Source organism: Oryzias melastigma, linkage group LG16 (assembly GCF_002922805.2).
Source record: "Oryzias melastigma strain HK-1 linkage group LG16, ASM292280v2, whole genome shotgun sequence".
NCBI classification, from domain to species: Eukaryota; Metazoa; Chordata; class Actinopteri; order Beloniformes; family Adrianichthyidae; genus Oryzias; species Oryzias melastigma.
In genome coordinates this window covers 8068534-8086665 of record NC_050527.1, presented here as the reverse complement: position 1 = coordinate 8086665, position 18132 = coordinate 8068534, and the positions used below count along the sequence as shown (strand labels likewise).

At 41.0% G+C, this 18132-nt stretch overlaps 3 protein-coding genes across 4 annotated transcripts in view; 1 reads left to right on the top strand and 2 right to left on the bottom strand.

The window, feature by feature from the left end:
• Positions 1 to 652: 652 nt before the first annotated feature.
• Positions 653 to 10934, bottom strand: trim46a (tripartite motif containing 46a). The gene is made up of 12 exons (XM_024267110.2): positions 10798 to 10934; positions 9931 to 10189; positions 9506 to 9656; positions 8594 to 8792; positions 8360 to 8506; positions 8184 to 8279; positions 6629 to 6882; positions 6415 to 6536; positions 6012 to 6341; positions 4398 to 4627; positions 4251 to 4318; positions 653 to 2582 (listed from the first exon to the last, which is right to left on the bottom strand). The coding sequence occupies exons 1-12, from the start codon at positions 10855 to 10857 to the stop codon at positions 2135 to 2137; spliced, it is 2364 nt and encodes a 787-aa protein (XP_024122878.1). The 5' UTR covers positions 10858 to 10934; the 3' UTR covers positions 653 to 2134.
• A 435-nt stretch (positions 10935 to 11369) lies between these two features.
• On the top strand, positions 11370 to 13866 carry LOC112143270 (transmembrane protein 107). 2 transcript variants are annotated; one of them, XM_024267115.2, is made up of 5 exons: positions 11370 to 11750; positions 12572 to 12639; positions 12714 to 12814; positions 13039 to 13135; positions 13441 to 13866. In XM_024267115.2, the coding sequence occupies exons 1-5, from the start codon at positions 11664 to 11666 to the stop codon at positions 13508 to 13510; spliced, it is 423 nt and encodes a 140-aa protein (XP_024122883.1). In that variant the 5' UTR covers positions 11370 to 11663; the 3' UTR covers positions 13511 to 13866. The 2 variants fall into 2 exon arrangements, with proteins under 2 accessions (XP_024122883.1, XP_024122882.1); XM_024267114.2 differs by lacking the exon at positions 13039 to 13135 and adding an exon at positions 13214 to 13310 and having other exon boundaries at positions 11371 to 11750.
• Positions 13867 to 14245: 379 nt separating this feature from the next.
• LOC112143269 (endochitinase A) overlaps positions 14246 to 18132 on the bottom strand; it is a 7459-nt gene continuing 3572 nt past the window's right edge. Inside the window, exons 2-6 of the mRNA XM_024267111.2 lie at positions 17753 to 18048; positions 17463 to 17651; positions 16082 to 16198; positions 15790 to 16016; positions 14246 to 15649 (exon numbers count right to left, since the gene is read on the bottom strand). Of these exons, the coding sequence (XP_024122879.1) occupies positions 14834 to 15649; positions 15790 to 16016; positions 16082 to 16198; positions 17463 to 17651; positions 17753 to 18048 (1645 nt within the window). The 3' untranslated portion in view covers positions 14246 to 14833. The remainder of the gene's footprint in view (positions 15650 to 15789; positions 16017 to 16081; positions 16199 to 17462; positions 17652 to 17752; positions 18049 to 18132) is intronic.

Genomic DNA, 18132 nt, shown 5'->3' with positions numbered 1-18132 from the left:
GAAGCTGGGGCAACACTGCCCCCTTTCGGTGGCTTTTGGGTATTGCAACTCAAACATTGTCTTGCAGAATAAAGAAATACACAACACTTTCTTCACCCTTTTACCTTTGTGGAGCATAACCTCACATCACTCCGTCTGGGTAATTACGGCCTGTTCGAACAGCTGTCTTAACCACCGGCTCGCATCACCTCGTCTGGTGTTCTCATGCAGCTGTTCGACTCTTATCTGACCCCCCCCCTCCACCTCTGCTGTCGGGATCAGGTGTCTCAAGGTGTGTTCCAGATCTGCTAAATAGATGGATTATATATTTAAACCCTTTGGGCACTTGATCCGTTTAGGCTGCTCTGGCAAACTCAAATGATTCAAAGCTCACTTGCCTCTACATGCACACTGGCATCACATTCAGAGATGGTTTTCTACCCCGAAGACATTTCAACAAAAACAGTTCTTATTTGGTCTTAGCAAATTCTATTTTCTACTTAGCTCATTGCCTTACTGTTTTATTTGAAACAGATTTGGTTATAATGTGAATCTTGAAGACACAAGTGTTCTCTTCTTTTGCCTGTTTTTTTTTTTAAAACAGTTTTGTTCTTGAGGTGAAGTTACAACTCCAGCTGAGGTCCCTATTTGTCAAAAATCCAACCCCAACACAGCAGTTGTCAGCCTTTTATTGATTTTTTTTCTCATGACATGATGGAAACACTTTGCAAGCAGATTCCTACATTTTGAAATGCTGCTGCTAGAAGAGTTGGCACAAGTAGAAGAAATTCATTCAGCGGGAACAAGAACACACGGACGAACTGCTGAGCAGATCTAAGAACCAAAAGGGGGAATTTGTATTCAATTAAAGTGAAATGTAAAATATGTAAAAATAGATACACAATAAATAAATTAATTAAAAAAAATACCACAAAAGTTTAAAATGGCTCATAGGAGTAATCAAAAAGTACTGAAAAACTGCAATTAAAAACCCCACAAAATGATCAAACTCAATATGATTTGTCCATAACATTAATAGCAAACAGAAAAAATAGTTACTAAAAGATTTAAAAAGATCAACTGTTTTGGGATCACCTGGAAAATATGACACAAAATGATGAAATAACTGGATATTTGTTAAAAACACAAGATTTGAATCTTCCAAATGAGAATCATAAACATTCAAAACAGGGATTCTGTCAACCAGTAGCTACACTTTATTCATAAACACACATACTGTGGTTTTCACCACTTTTATTAATTTGAAAGTCCTCGTTGGGATGAACTGGGATGTTGTCTGAAGCCCCAAATCCCCCACTTTTAGTGAACTTTCATGATTACCACTGAAAGAAATCATGAAAGTAGAAAAATTCAAACACCTTTCAACAAGACAAATGGGTTCCTCCCAAAATACAAAGCTGAAAACATTACCATAGAGGTTTGTTCATTCAAATGCTTCATTACGTTGTTTTTCACTTATAACTGATCACTCTGCTTGTGGCTAATATTCATGTTTTATTGTGTAAAGTTGACTTATTTCATCAATAAGTGTACTTGTTATTCTTCACACAAACATGTCTTTTTTGCGCTCATAAGTCAGGATTTCTGTTAAATATAAAACACATTCATGTTAATAGAATATCATTCATTCTGAACCTCTCTTGTGAGGAATTGTGTTATAATCTAGAAGTGCAAAGGCAAGATGCTTCTACAGCTGTAGAAGCAACAACCTAAAAAAATCCTCAAACTCCAGTTCACATTTCTTCAGCTACATGAATGTTACGGGTAGAAAATCGAGCCGACAGTCGGTAGTGTGCATATACGTAAGCCCCGCCTCCTCGTTACATCTGCATGCAGCTTGTTTTTCTGACATTCTCGGGGGAAAACACAGAAGACCTTAGAAAAGGGAGAGCAGATTTTTGTTGCTTCTATTTTTAGGATTGATAACCTGCCATAGAAAAGTGTGGACTCCCTCTGTGAGATGTGCATAGTCTAAAATCATTCCAGCCACTAAACAAGCTCTGCTAAGATGACGACAACAGCGGATAATATTTTAAAGTAATTTTAAAGTGTAATTTTTAGCAGCAAGTCAGTCAAATCTCTATTGGATCAGATTTGACCTCGTCCTCTAGAAACGACCTGAGCGACGGTCGGTTTATTTACTCCGGTTTGTTGCTCGTGTTTGGATCGTTACCCTCCGGGGAGGGGGCTCCTCGACGCTCCGATTGGCCACCAGGTCTTGGAGCTGCAGCGCTCCGCCGCCGATGAAGCAAAACGCCGGACACACCGGAACGGAGCAATCCAAGTGTCCCTCCCACAGGACACGCAACGAGTGCGCGTCGTAGAAAGTCACCCGTCCTTTGTCGCAGTCCAGGCACACCCCCAGCCGAGGTGGGAGAGGGGCGGTGTGGGAATGGGGCAAGTTGCTGTGGCTGCTACTGTGGGAGTACAGGCCTCCGTGGCTCTGGCTGTCACACTGGCTCTGAGTGTGGGCGTGTCCTTGAGGGAGCAGGATTTTGCCCATGCCCACGGTCAGGAAGCAGAAGGGAGGGGAGTCCTGGCCGTCCTCTGCCCCACTGTCATGGCCGCTGTCTGCATCACATCTAAAGCATAAACAGGAACATGAAGCACTAATATCTTTAAACTCAGCTCATATTTTCATTATGATCATAGTCCTTTGAGCAATCTCACAATTATGTAAATGTCAATCACAAAATAGAAATAAAAGTAAAAGCTTTTCTCTCTTTCCCTGAGAAATCCACTAAATATGTCTTCTCAGATGAAGCCCCTGCAGACCACGCTCAGTCACTCCTTAATGACCCGATAGAGCCATGCAGTCCCAGCAGACCGCTTTGCTGCTGAACGATCATTAGTTAGGCTGCCTGCTGGGAGACCAGCAATTATACACACAGCTCTGTGCCGTCTTTTTTTTTTTAAAGGCGCAATTCAGTTTTTTTTCCTTTTGCAGGAGTCGTTTCTGTCACAGTCCGTGCATGAATGGTGAATATCGGTGTTATTAAGAGTCTCCAGTTGTTTGTGTTTTTCTCTTCTTGAAATGTTCTGCAGGTTTTGTATCTTTTATCTAAAATAATTAGAGCCAAACTGCTTTCTTTAAATGATTCCTCATTTGTTAAGTCGCCCTGTGGCGCTTTTGGTAAACAGATGAGAGCACGCCAAAACCTTTTTGTGGGGATTCAAAATGGGATTATTTTTTAATACAAGACTTTCTAAGTCTTGCTGCGAATTGGTAATTTAACAATAAAACCTGTAAAGGTGTAAAAATGTGTTTAATCAGTGAGAAGAGATATAGTGCCCTCTAGAGGTTAAAGTATGTATAGAGTGTCCTTTGCATTCAGTTGCTGAACACTAGTGGGGTAGGGAAAAATTGATTCAGTGATATATCACGATATTTCATTTGGCGATACTTGATATTTAAAATGCTGACTAAACAATATTTAATGAATTATTTGTGAGCGTCATTCAGAGTCTTTTGCTTCCACCTAAACTCTGACCACTAATTGGCAACACAACACACTTTGAGCAGCTCCACACCGGATCAACAAGATCTTGTAAAAACCAGCTTGTGTAAAGTAGTTCAGTAACCCTGTTGTTGTGAGACACGTACTACTTAGTAAGATTTAGTTATTTTCTAAGTTATACTCTTTAAAAAAAAAAGAGAAAAATTGTTCTGGTACACTCTTGGGATATATTTTTTTTATATGTATCGTGATACGCATCGTATCACCAGATTCTTGCCAATACACACCCCTACTACAGATGGTTGTGGGTAAAAATCCCAGTAGATCAGCACTTTATGAAATACTCAGACCGGGCCGTCTGGCACAAACAATCATGCCACGTTCAAAGTCACTTAAATCAACGTTCTTCCTCGTTTTGATGCTTAGTTTGAACTGCAGCAGATCGTCTACGTGCCTAAATGCGTTGAGTTGCTGCCACGTGATTGGCTGATTAGAAATTTGCATTAACGAGCAGTTGGACAGGTGTTCCTAATAAAGAGACCAGTGAGTGTCCGTTCTCAGAGCTAGCACTTTCAAATGTCATTAAATAACCAAATATTTCCTCAAAAACATTTTTAAATGTAATTTGCTGCTTCTTTCAACTCACAGAAAACACAAAAAAGCTGAAATTGTGTCTTTCACACAAGAGACATGATTGAAAATATCTTCAAACTAAGATTGTTTTTTAGTGAGTTTCTTTTGCAGTCAAAAGCCATGATGCTGATAATAATTAGACATATCAGGCTTATTTACCGCGGGCTCGTCATGTCCTGAGGGAGATGGAACCATTCTTGTAGTTTTGCTTCCTGTCCGACACCCACCTACAAAGAACATGAGCAAAAAGAAAATAAAACTTACTTGGCAGCCCGCTACCAACTCAAACCGAGGACTTCCTTTTACCTTCACTAAGTAGGAGCCCGGCTCCACGGAGCATGCCCAGTAGTGTCTCCCCTGAGTGACAGCCAAGTCTGCCACCAGGAGGTCAGAGGTCAGGTGACAGGAGGTGAGGGCACGGTCAGCGGCCTGCAGCAGGGACAGACCTGGCACACTGCGGGCATACGTCTGGCCTTTGCCCAACGCCAAACGGTCGGCATGCAAACCCCAGTGAGAGTCCAAGGAGAAACTCAGGACTGAGAGGAGAGTGAGGAGAAAGGAGGCGAAGCAGAGGGAAAATGAAAGGTGAAAAGGAGAAGGAAAGAAAAGCAATAATATTAAAGAAGGAGTTTAATCCTACAGATCAGACAGTAAGCCGTCAACAAGTTGGAACAGATATTAAACAAAGGAAAGGAGTTTTGTTACGGAAGAGTGGTCACTTTCTAGCTAATAGGACAGGAAAAACAACTACACAAAAACCACAAAACAACACAAAAAGGAGGAAAAACAATCTGCACTTCATGAGTGCAATGATTTGATTACTTCAATCACATGTGTCAAAGTCAAGGCCCAGGGGCCGGATCCGGCCCTCCAGGTAATTATATTCAGCCCTTCAGATCATTTTATTTTATTGTCATTTATGCCCCGATGTTTTCTTGCGCTTCTTTCTAACTTGTAAAATTTTGACATAATATATTTTTATTGATAGTGAAATATTAAAAGTTATTTAAGTTTTAAGTTGATTTATTCTGAAATAATATTCCTGCCTTTTTATTTTTCCTAATTATATTAAAAAGTTACGGTTTTAAAGTTTTAAAATTGGCATTCTGCTAGCTTTTAGGACTATTTTGGCATTTGCTTAAGACTTTTTAAGCTATTTTGGAGTTCAGCTAATATTTTAGCTACACGCTAGCTGTTTGGCTAATTTAGGCTTTTTTCAGTTTTTTAGGATATTTTGAAGTTTAGCTATTTTTCAGCTGCATGCTAGCTATTTTGGCTAACCTAAGGTTTTTTTTGTTTATTAGGGTAATTTGTCATTTAGCTAATATTTTAGCTGGCTATCAATTTCAGCATCTTCAGCTATCAGCACTAGCATCTTCAGCAGCATAATTCCGCTTACAGCATTCACTCTAGCATTATTCCAGGTAATGCTATATATCTAGTACATAAGTAAGTTAAAAAGTTGCTGTTTAAAACATTTTTTTAGTGTGTTTAATAAATGTTTATCCTGTTCAGCCCACGACCTAAGGTGTGTTTTGGATTTTGGCACCTGTGCGAGTGAGTTTGGCACCCCTGACTTAGATACATGTTAGAAAGCATGTTTTTGAAGGGATGAAGGGGCTGTAAGAACTGTTTAAAGTGCGGGAAACAGACCTGTGGCGAGAAATACAGAAGCAGAGATGATATGGCTGGAAGGAGGCTGGAATGCAGAGCAAAAAAAGGAAGGACGAGTGCAAAAACTTTAAAAATAAAAGGTGGGAATGGAGGAAATTAAGGGATGGAGAGAAAAAAGTGTCAGGATTAGTCAAGAAAACCTTTTAATATTTTAATTTTTTTGTTCGAGTTTTTAAAGACATTTATTCCAGCCCCTGTTGGTATAATAGTGCCTGTTTGGGGATCAGGCTGTAAACCCCTTCATACCTGGGGCAGGTGGCGTGTGCAGGTAGACCTCCTCGCTGTATTCTCCGAAGCCAGCCTTGTTGCAGCCTCTGACTCTGAGCACGTACACGCTGTCCATCTGCAGTCGATCGATCACCGCGCTGGTCCCTTTCACCTCATTCAGCCGCTGCCACGGCGTGGAGGAGCTAGGGGAGCCCGTGCCGCCCCACACGGCTCCGGCTCCCCCGGCCCGGCGCTGGAACTCCACAGAGAAGTGCCAGGCAGAAGCCGAGTCCTGAGGAAGGCGCCAGCACAGAAACAGCTGGTCGTAAGCCAGTGTCTTCTGAGTGTCGATGACGGGAGCGAGCGGCGCTGTGGAGCGCAGAAGAAGAACGTGAGCACTTATACTTATTTTGATTCATAGTCCAGACTGAAAAAGAACAACCTTGTATGAACTGCAAGCTGTCGATGAGCTTGACCTCTTTGGATGCATCTAAGTGAAAGTGTCTGAAGGAGGTGTCAGCTGCGAGGGAGAAGCATTGCAGATTTTCAATGGCCTTAACCAGTCTGCAAGTGAAGGAGACAGCAAATGAAGAGAAACTACAAAGAGGAAATGCAATGTCACTTCAACGCAAAACAACATAACAGGTGTGCGTCACCTGTTGTGTGTCACGCGTGCCGCCTGTACGAAGGACGGGGGGTCGGTTTCTTTAAGCAGTTCCTGAGTATACGCCATCAGGCCGGCCTCCTCCAGCAGACCCTGCTTCTCAAAAGCCTGGCCGAACAGGGCTTCCTCTCTCCTGCTTCTGGATGCTTCCAGAGCCAGAGTTAGAGTCCCCTGGCGCTCGGCTACAGTTGCTCCCAGCTCTCTGATGCAGTGAGTCAGCTGCTGCAGAGCCACAGCGCTGTTCGCCTACATAAAAGCAGAGAAGAGATCAAAAGCATAACAACAGTCGGATGGTTTCCTGTGGTTTAGGCTCTTTTTGTTTCAGGTGATCTAGATTGGTGGACTAAGAACTCGTGGAGGTAGGAAGATGAATGGTTCCGGCTCAGGATTGGAGGATGAGACTTTAAATACCTGGCATCTCCTCTGCCTCGTGGGGGGAGTTTTTTAGCTGTAGTTTTTAAGTAGAAATTCCACAATATTTCAGAGTTGTGGCCACTTTTATTAAAACTTTTTGATATGAACAAACAGTTTAGTGTTCAGGATTAGCTAAAAATGCTAATAGCATTTTTCTCATGATGGAGGCCATATATAAAGAAAATTAAGATTACATTTATGAGTCATTCTTTATATCATACTGGAGTGTGAGAAATGATGAGAAATGGAGCAAATTTCCAAAAACACACAACTTTGAGGGAAATTTCTAATGAACTCCTGCTGCTCTGCAGAAACTATGTCCCCCCCAAATTTGTATTTTTTTATTTTTTATTATGGCTAAAAAAATCACAATTAAAAAAACCACTGGGAATGCTTTTACAATAAATCAAAAGACGATTGGAGTGAGATTTCAAAGGATTCACTTCACCATCATACTATTGGACACCAGATGGGACAAACATGCGAAAAAAACAACAACCAACTTTCGTCATTCAGTTTTTCTTGTATCTTTTAATTCCTTACAGCTAAACTCTGACACCGTGACTAAAGTAATTTTAGGTTTTTGATCAATTTCTTGTCTGCATTCATTTAATTTTGCATCACAAGTGGAATTTTCCAGCAGCTTTAAATGCGTCAATGAAAAGAACCGCCTCTGACATTTAGATTGAAAAGAAGACGCAATGAAGCCCCAGTGTTCAGATAATCTCTTTAGGAGTCTTCCAGCAGATTTACTCGACATAATCTTTCCCGGCATTAATAGATGCCTAGAAAAAATAGTATTTCCATGAAAGCAGACGGCTTTTTTGGAATGTTTTTTTCTTTCTTCCTGTTTCCAGGTCTTGTTGTTCTCCAGTTTTTTGGAATTAATTTCTGGATTAGTGGAAAAGTGAGTTTGTGAGATTGTTGGATAATAAAATAGTCAGTTTTTGCCAATATTTGCTGCTAAAGGGGAAAACTTTAGCAAACAATTGCTTTCACATTGTTTTGACACCAATTTGTGGCAAAAATCTAAAAAATCCCCACAAAATTTGTTAAAAAAATAGCTTAACATATAATATCTTTCATTTCTGTAATAATTCTGTAATAATATGAACATAAAAACCATTGAGTACCTCCATCTGTTTGATTGCAGCTTCCAGTTGAGTGATCTGACTCTGTATGGTCTCCTGATTGGTCAGAATGAAGTTGACTTCTTTGGCCATCTTGTCCTGCAAGGGCCCCAAAAAAAACAAAGTTGACGTTTCAAAGCAGAATGTGGATGTTAAACAGATGCAGGTTACACACGAACCTTCAGGGCCTGGTAGGCCTGTGCTATTGGCAAAACTTTGTGTCCATGGTGGACGCGGCGAAGCTTACAAACTGGACACAGCAGTCGCTGGCAGCTGCGGCAGTACCACTGCAGCCTCTCCTGCTCGTGCTCTGTGCATGTGAGGACCTGCATGGATGGAGGCATAGCGGTGCAGACGTTCACAAGCTGCGGCAAAAACGCACCATAAAAAAATAAATTAAAAAAAAGTCAAACCTTTGGTCTGAAGTTGTTGGTGGGTAGAATGTGTTCGTGCTGAGCGCGGGGGGTTCCCCACGGGTGGTAGAGTTTGAAACACTCGTTGCAAAAGTTAGATTTGCAGTCAGCACAGCCCTTAGTGGCCTCCAGAGACTGAGGAGGTTTACAGAAGGCACACATGATGGCCATACTGCCCAGACTTATAGTGTGCCTGTACCTGAAGGGGAAGACATAAAAGCAGAGATATGAGGGCAGCTGGAGACGACCCTGCAGGATGGAAACCCCCCATTGGAACCCAAGTGAAGCATCTTTTAAATACATGGCCTAGATTATAGGTCATGCAGATAAAATATGCTTGATTTATCTAGGGCCTGGATGAATCACCAGCAGCTGCCTTGTTGGTGCATCCTGCACAACATGCAGCGTCACGCTTTCTTGACTAACACAACTGCTGCCTAAGGAGGGAGCAGCTGCACCATCACAGGCCTCTTGTAAATCTGCCAACCCCCTAAAACCTGTTTTTAAAAAGGCAGAACTTTGTTTTTTAATCTTATCAGATTATATTTTTCTTTGGATAGCTGCAAAACTTGTTCGCAAAAGAAAAAAAACATTTTAAAACGTTTTTTTTCCCATCTGGCATTCTCACTCAGTGCACTGCAGTTTTTAAGCTGTCCTTGCAAACCGCTCTTTGGCTTAGCCTTTCATCCTGAGTGAGGATGGGATTCATTAAGCAAATGATTTCCTGTCTCATACATAAAGCAGCATCGACTTAACTCTTTACTCAATGTCTTAGTTTAATGCTTTAGGATTCTGCGTTTCAGAAAGTCAACGATAAGCCGCAAAGGCCTAAAAATATCTCTATAACTACAGCGAGTGAGGAGTTTGCAATACAAATATGCTTTAACTTCTTCTTTTGCTCTGCACGCTAACCTTTCCACGATGCGCTCCAGAGTGAGGTTACGGAAGCAGTCTGACAGGCCTCTCTGCCCAAGCTCCACTTCCTGCTGACAGGAAGGACAGGGGAAGATCATGGGGGGGAGAGTTGTGTCCTTCCGCCGCCGCCCTGGGTATGTGCTGCACACTGAGAGCAGGATGAAGGTGTGAAGGAGGGATACAAAACAGGAGCAACAAAATGAAGGATTCATAAATTCAAAAGTATAACTTTAGGAATTTTAAATATAGGTCATTTCAGTGAGCTCTGTGAGCTGAACACATGCATTTGTAGACACTGATGTGTCAGCTGATGCTGCTCCATATTTTTACATAACAGTATAGTCATTTGAGTGCTGAGGCCATCTGTTTCTTTTCTAAAAAGGCATTCTAAACTGAGTCATGTCGAATCCACTTCCCCTCACCTGTTCTGAGGACTCGCTCCAGGCGGTCAGGAGTCCTGGGTGTGGGTCTGTGCGTTTGCCGTGGGGACCGATTGCTCGGCGTGGAGGCTGGGGATCTGGGCTCCGGCGGGAGGTCTGGAGGAGGGTAGCCTCTTTGTACCAACACCTCGGCCGCACACAGCAAACACACGCTGTGCTGGCATGGGAGGAGGACGGGCTGCTTCACGATCTCGTCACACACCGGACACAGCAGCTCCTTTTCCATGCTCTTCATGTTGGACTGGAGAAGAAAAGAAGACAACTGAGCTGTGGTGATTTAAAGTAAAGAAATGATGGCAGTGATGAGACCATTGCAGGACAAGACGGAAACAACACATCGATGATGCTCCTATGAATGCTTCATTACTTTTTATTCTCAAGAGGAAATTAGCTGAGACTCTATTTTTTATTAAAAAAAAATAATTAAAAAAATGTGTTGTTCTGTTTGTTATTGCAGCTTTTTTAGGCAGTGGTGGCCCCTTTCCATCCCTGCAGCTTCAAAGCGCTGCATCCCGTTTCCATGACAACGCACATCTTCCTCTGGCCCTGATTTTATGCTATTTGGCAACATGCTTGGGTTCATAAATTTATTCAAAATGTGGCCATTGTGACTGTATTTTTTATCTCCATCCATACCGTATCTTTCCTATTCATGGGTATTAAACCGACGAGAAAAACATCTTTATAAACGAGAAAAAATGCACCGCATTCCTACTTCATAGAATACAATATACTGGGTATTGCTACACATTAAGTTAGATGTAAGATTAATACATTATTGTTTATATTTCTCTATTTAAAAGTAGCACAATTGAAATGGCTAATAGAATAAACCGGCGTCGCACTTACACTGATCCGAACCAGCGCGTCCATCACAGAGGTAAAGGTTTGTAAATCCTCTTCTGCCATTACCTGCAGCCGTACACGCCTCCAAAAAACAAAAATAAAAATAAAGAATGGTCCCTCTTAAAACAAAATAATCTCCGGCTGCTTTATTGTAGCTGCCGGCTGAGCAAACGCTAGGCCCGGACGTGGATGGCGTCACAACAGATAGCTGTGCTGGATGGAGGTGTGCTGCTCAATCTCTGTCGTCCGTCCAAATGCGAATGGAATGGTTGGTGAAAGGGGGTGGGGGCGTTTTGCCCTAAAATGTAAATATTTAACGTGTAATACTAAGTTTACTTTTACAAAAAAAAAAAAAATTAAAATGTTAGTTTTTAGATCGTTAAAGCCTATATATAAATCAAATTTCTGTGTTCTTTAGTACGTGCGGACCTGCGCATCCGACTATCACAATTTCATGTAGTCACGTTTTTTATCTTGCCGTTAGATGGTGGTATTGTGCTGCTAAATAACAAAGACCGCTTCCTTTTTGTGTCCGGAACCTTTGAAAGGGGGATGTTTTGACCGGACCGTAATATCAGATGCACCCGGCTGCTGTCTGTTGTAGCAACCGAATGCGACACCGGAGTGTGCTCAATTTATTTTTCATTTCAGCTTAGAAGAAAGATGTTTAAAGAATAGTTAGAGTTTTAAAACGTTAAAAAAAGCGTAATCATTACTTTAATGTATTTATTGAATTTTAGTTGCGTTGTAATATCGCGACAACCAGCAGAGAAAATTGTGATATCTTTGAATTCCAAACGTTTGGCTCTTTGGGAAAAAAATATCTAAATTTCTCGCATTTTAAGAGTTTCTGGGAACCAAAAAATAACATGTCGTCCATCAGCAGTCTGGTTCCTGCGCGGTTTCTCACCATCATAGCTCACCTTGTCATAGTCATCACAATCTTCTGGTCCAGGGTGAGTACAAGTCTTATTTTAAAGCTTGAAGGACTCCACGTGTAACTTTTAAACAGCCATTTTTTTTAAGTAAAACGTAATGAAAAAAATTATATAAATAAATAAAACCTTTATAATTCTTCTAAATTCTCAGCTATGCAATTTAATATGGGAAGATTCTTTAACAACAATCTGATTCATATCATAATTTGTGGTTCCTGATCGGATTCATAATCAATATTGATTCATTATGAACGATTTGATTTACTGACCTAAAATCAGTTCATTATATTTCAGAGATAAATACCTGGTACTGAACAGTGCAGGTGGAGTTTTCCAGATTCCTTATATTTCATGAAAGATAATCAAAGGTAGTTAAATGTGTACAAACAAGTAAAAAAGAATGTCAAATCCATTCGCATTTTAATTTCCTAAAGTTCAGTTCACTGTTGTTTTTCCGCATCAAAATAATACCAATTGAATTTTGTTTAGTACTATATCACACTATACAGTTAAATGTTTTTTATAAAATTCTGTTTCCACACATCGGACTGTTATGATGAATTGATCATTTTTTGCTGTCATCACATGTGTGTAATGGTCATTTTCACATTATAGTAAAATAAACCTACCATTTTTCAATCCAAATGGTCTTGTCTAATATCACTCAGTTTATTTATTTAATTTAGAAATAGTTAATAATAGTTTGGGTCAATTCTATTAACAATTTTCTTCAGACAGATCGATCTGCTTCAATCTCAATTCTCCTTTTTTTAGTTGTATTTTATTTATTAATGTCTGTCTTGAAATGTTTACAATAATTGGTTATTTTTTTTTTCTAGGATAATAACGTGAAAGCATGTCTACCTTTGGAGTTTACTCAGGAGCAGTATGACACAGAAGACAGAAAGTAAGTAAATAATCGCTGAAAATGTATGAAAAACTCTTGCATTCTCACATTCTAATTCGTCTTCTTTTTTCCAGGTTGGTTGTAGCTTTGTCAGTCACTCTTGGTCTGTTTGCTGTCGAGCTGGCAGGCTTCTTTTCAGGAGTCTCCATGTTCAATTCCAGCCAAGGTCTTCTGTGTATCCTTTAAACTGACGTGAGGAGTCGTAATTTGTCATCTTTATTGGCATGTTTCACACTAGTGAAGGGAAATTAAATTTTTCAGATAGTGTGTCTTTTCTCTTGTTTTAGAGCAGAAAACAATATACTTCTGTTTCTAAAATGACAACATTAATTTTGGTGGATTAAACAATCCTAATTAAGTCATAAGTTAATTCCATAACTAAGAACGTGTCTGCTATAGCAACAGGAGCCCATGCCAGTGCCTCTGTGGCCCTATTGTTCTTTCTGTTTGAGCAGTGGGAGTGTGACATCTACTGGTGGATCTTTGCTATTTGCAGGTTAGTCTTCAGGCGCCTAGTGAGTCTGTGTATGTCCTGTTTTCCCCAGAGATTTTCCCTGACAGTCGCTCCTTTCAGCATTAGCTGTCCACTGCTCTGCATCCGTATCTTTGTCTTTCTTTGTGTTTGAAAAATGGGAATGCTGGACGTACTGGGTGATTTTTGCCACGTGCAGGTTGGTATGCCAGTCAAAAAATAGTTGACTATTAAAGACAAAATAATGTAACAACACTGTTACTTTCAATGACTTTTAATAGATTTAGGTTTGTGGAATTCTAATTTTTTTTTTGTCTCCTATTTTTCAGTGTCTTGCCGGCTTTTGTGGAGATTCTTCTGTTTATTGCAGTTTTTGGACTGAAGAAAAAGCCGTTATGAAGACGAGTTGCAGCATATGTTGATTCACATTGAATGGATGAACGTTTGCATTTGTTGCTGCAACAAAGAAGCTACAGAAATGTAGTCATTAGATTTCTTTAAAAAAGGGCGAACATTGTTAGACGTTCTTCAGTAGACCCAGAGAACCTGTTTTTTTATGTTTGTATTTTTGTTCTCTTTTTATACATATTTTTACTTAAGAAGTTAAAAGGCGTATATTTATAGTATGCTGTTCGTTTTGAATAGTTACCAAAAAGTTTTTCTAAAATTAAAATAAAAATGTTGTTAGTAGTCTATTTGTTTGTCATGTAAAACTTTTTAATGCTAAATCCTAAATACATTTATACTTTTTTAAATCACAGTCTTATTTGTCTCTTATTGCCTGTCTAAACCCGTAACCCAGAAGTAACTTTACACACACTCGGTGATGTCGCCAGTTTGTCTGACTTCACCGTGAAAGCGGCATTTATTTTTGTGGAGAAAATTGAGTTTGAGGATCTGGCTTTATTATATATAATAAATTTCCCTTGGGATTAATAAAGTATCTATCTATCTATCTATCTATTACAGGAAGGCTCTTGGAGGAGGTAGCAGTAGTGCATTTTTTCTTATTAACTAAAGTCAAGCACATCATATAATACTTTTCATGACCAAACTTTAAAGGCTCAATTGCACATGTAATTGTACACCATATTGAAATTTAATTTTCTATTGAGGAAAAAAAAATACAACATATGTTTTTATTTGTGTTTAATCAAATTGTTTCAATTCTTTCATTATTTGTTTCTGTTGCTCTGATATATGCTTTATTTCTTGAAGAATAGTTGAAATGCAGGTGAGCTTTTATGCCCTTCCATGTTTGTTCCCTAAAGTCTAATGTACCTATTATGATCAAGACACACCGTTGCCTACAATGCAACTGTCCTCCGCTCAGCATGGACCTCATGTAGATCTTCTAATCTCAAACGCTTTTGCCTTCTTTTTGACCAAGATCAACTCAGCAGCTATGAGGAAGGGACCATTGGTTGTGTGGAAGAATATGAGGTCTGTGAGGAAAGGCTTGATGGCTCTGAGGAAGGATCTGGAAAGTCCATTGGCTCTTTGGAAGGATCTGGGGTCTGTGAAGAAAGGTTCATTGGCTGTGTGGGGTCTCTGACGAAAGGTTTGATGGCTCTGTGGAAGGATCTGGGGTCTGTGAAGAAGTGCTCAATGGCTCTGTGGAAGGATCAGAGGTCTGTGAGGAAGGGCTTGATGGCTCTGTGGAGGTCTGTGAGGAAGGGCTTGATGGCTGTGTGGAAAGATCTGGGCTCTGTGAAGAAAGGTTCATTTGCTGTGTGGGGTCTGTAACGAAGGGCTTGATGGCTCTGTAGAAGGACCTGTGGTCTGTGAAGAAAGGCTTGATGGCTCTGTGGAGGTCTGTGAGGAAGGGCTCAATGGCTCTGTAGAAGGACCTGTAGTCTGTGAAGAAAGGCTTGATGGCTCTGTGGAAGGATCTGGGGTCTGTGAGGAAGGGCTCAATGGCTCTGTAGAAGGACCTGTGGTCTGTGAGGAAAGGCTTGATGGCTCTGTGGAGGTCTGCGAGGAATGGCTCAATGGCTCTGTAGAAGGACCTGTGGTCTGTGAAGAAAGGCTTGATGGCTCTGTGGAGGTCTGTGAGGAAGGGCTCAATGGCTCTGTGGAGGTCTGTGAGGAAGGGCTTGATGGCTCTGTGGAGGTCTGTGAGGAAGGGCTTGATGGCTCTGTGGAGGTCTGTGAGGAAGGGCTTGATGGCTCTGTGGAAGGATCTGGGGTCTGTGAAGAAGTGCTCAATGGCTCTGTAGAAGGACCTGTGGTCTGTGAAGAAAGGCTTGATGGCTCTGAGGAATAATCGGTGGTCTGTGAAGAAGTGCTCAATGGCTCTGTAGAAGGATCTGTGGTCTGTGAAGAAGTGCTCAATGGCTCTGTAGAAGGATCTGTGGTCTGTGAGGAAGAGCTTGATGGCTCTGTAGAAGGATCTGGGGTTTGTGAGGAAGGGCTTGATGTCTGTGTGGAAGGATCAGGGGGCAGTGTGGATGGGCCCAATGGCTGTGTGGAAGGGCATGGGAGTGGAGTTGAAATTACAGTCCCCACTTGAGACCTTCCAAAAATGTCATCCATTTGCTGAAATAAACCCAGAGTCACCAGTGTCAATATGCCATTTTCTTTTCAAGATTTAAGGCTTTCAAAAGAAATGAAGTTTAAACATTACAACATTGCTCTTTTGTATTGTGACATGTTACAAATGAAAATGCAACACTTACCAAATAATAATCCCATGTAATCTTTGCCTCCCCAGTTGATTGAATGCGGTCCTTGGCACGTTTATATATTGTAAGCATATGAGCAATTTCTTCAAGTGTGATTGTGTATCCTTCAATTTGAAAGCCATGGTCTATTTTGTTAGAAAATGCAGTTTTATCCTTATAATACAGTTCAACGTGTGGGATGCAAATGTCTAGTAGATGCTTTGTGATTTGTTGTTTGAAATCTGCAAGAGGGGTATTTATTAGTCACTTAATTGACACATTTGGTAATTTTGATAAATGTACATACCTGTCAGGCTTTCTGGTGGAGAGGTGGCGGGACGATTCAGGCTGGGCGGCTGAACCTGACTGGTCATTTGGGGCAGCTGGTTAGTGGTGTGAGGCTTGATCAGAAGTTGTTTTTTTCCTAAATAAAAATACACATCAAAACATATCCCAATAGTTAAATACTAGTAATGACAGATTACCTTCCAAGCTACTTGCTTTGATCATTTCCTTGGCTAAATTGTTATTTGGGTGTCTTGCAGTCAGCGGAGTGCCAAATTTCCAGCTGCATTGCTATAGGTAGGCACCTTGAACCCGACCCCTTCTTTGCATTAGTAATTTTGTATGGAAAACAGTTAATACAGTACAGTTAATTGTACTGTACATTTTCCATACAATTTTACTACCAAAGAAGGGATGAAGTTATACACAACTGATTTACGCCAGGGTCCTTGTTCATGTTATGTTGTGGTATAAAACAAACAAACAAAAAAAATAGAAGACTGGATTTTTTTCATTTCTTATTCAAATTAGCTTCCAGACACCCACGAGCTGCACTTGCATCCATGCACGCTGAAGTTGCAGCCCAGCCTCAGTCAGACTCTGCCTTGGACCAGGCCATGCAAAATCAACTTTTTGAGCTTTCAAGGGGAATGTTCATTCCTCACTATAAACAACCCCAAAATAGTATTTTGATCCATTCATACGTTTTCCAATCCACAAAAACAAGCGGGTCCTCACAAGCTGATGTAAACAAGTGAGAATGGCCCCTTACAGAAAGTCTGCGCTGCCAGCACCACCCCCTGGCTAAAACGAACACCAAATTTCTCAGCTGAGCTAGCGGAGCTCAGCAAAACACTTTCATTTTAAATGCACAATACCATATATCTTCCAGTTGTGTCCTGTTTCAAATAAAGGTCTAACAGTTGTTCATTGCTTTAGACGCAGAGCTTCTTCAAGGACAGCACCCCTCCCCTTCCCCAAGTCGTGCACAATCGTGGAACGTCATATGAACCGGTGTAGCGATGGCTGGGGCAACTAAAGCCAGATCTACAGTATGCACATCCATCTTTGCAAAGTTCAAATGTTGTTTGTTTTTGTAGGAGAAAAGCAGACACAGTGCCAGAGCAGGCACGACGATGCCATGAAATGGACAGCACTCAATCGCTGCAGCAGGCGGAGCCTCAGAGATCAGGGCCTTTTACTTCCAGGTAGGAAGAAAACTCACAAAAATAACTCCTATTTTATTAATAATATGTTATTTGGTGCACCAGAGGTAAGATGTGATCACATGATATACTGTAAAAGGCTTAAGAAAAGCATGGTGTAGGCCCTTCAAGTATCCCCAAGGTAAACTGAGTTTGAAACTCCTGGTTCAGATGGAACACTACCAATAGAATCCTCACCCTCTGAAAGCCGGCTGGAAGGGTTGTGGATCCTCCCAACAGGAGAGAATCTTTTATGTTCTTCATCTAAGCTTTTTTCTGTCTTTGCTGCCTTGGACTTCTCCTGGGACGTCTTTGCAGAGCCTTTGGGTCCAACTACATCCACTCTGAGCTTCAGGCAGTCTGCACCATGGTGATGCATTGGCTTAGCTAGAAAAGACAAAAAAAGGGAGAACAAAGATTAGTTAATAAAGAAGAATCATAGGTGGATCTGATATAAAAAGAACAAAACTCTTATCAATGATACTAACAGATGTAATAGTAGCTCTCTCCTCTTCTAAACGTCTTTTCCAGCCTGAAGGTTGTATAGCGTTGGACTTTTTCAGAGAATTTCTTCGGAGTGAAGGGGGCGAAGGGCCGCGAGCACTCCCAGCGGAGCTGATCGAAGGAGTGAGGTTTGCACACGTCGTAATCTTTCTTCTCCACCATGTACAGGATGTAACGCTCGGCCTGATGGGACAGCACCTCTCCGTGGGTGTAGTGAGGACAGATGATGTCCAGGTAGTCGTTGAGGTGCACCTCCACTGTATAGTCGTCCCACAGGAAGCTGTTGGTGAGACGAGAAAAAAAAGGGTTTTGGGTAATAAAATAAGTTTATTCTCACTCATTGTTATAAAAGATGTTTTTTCAT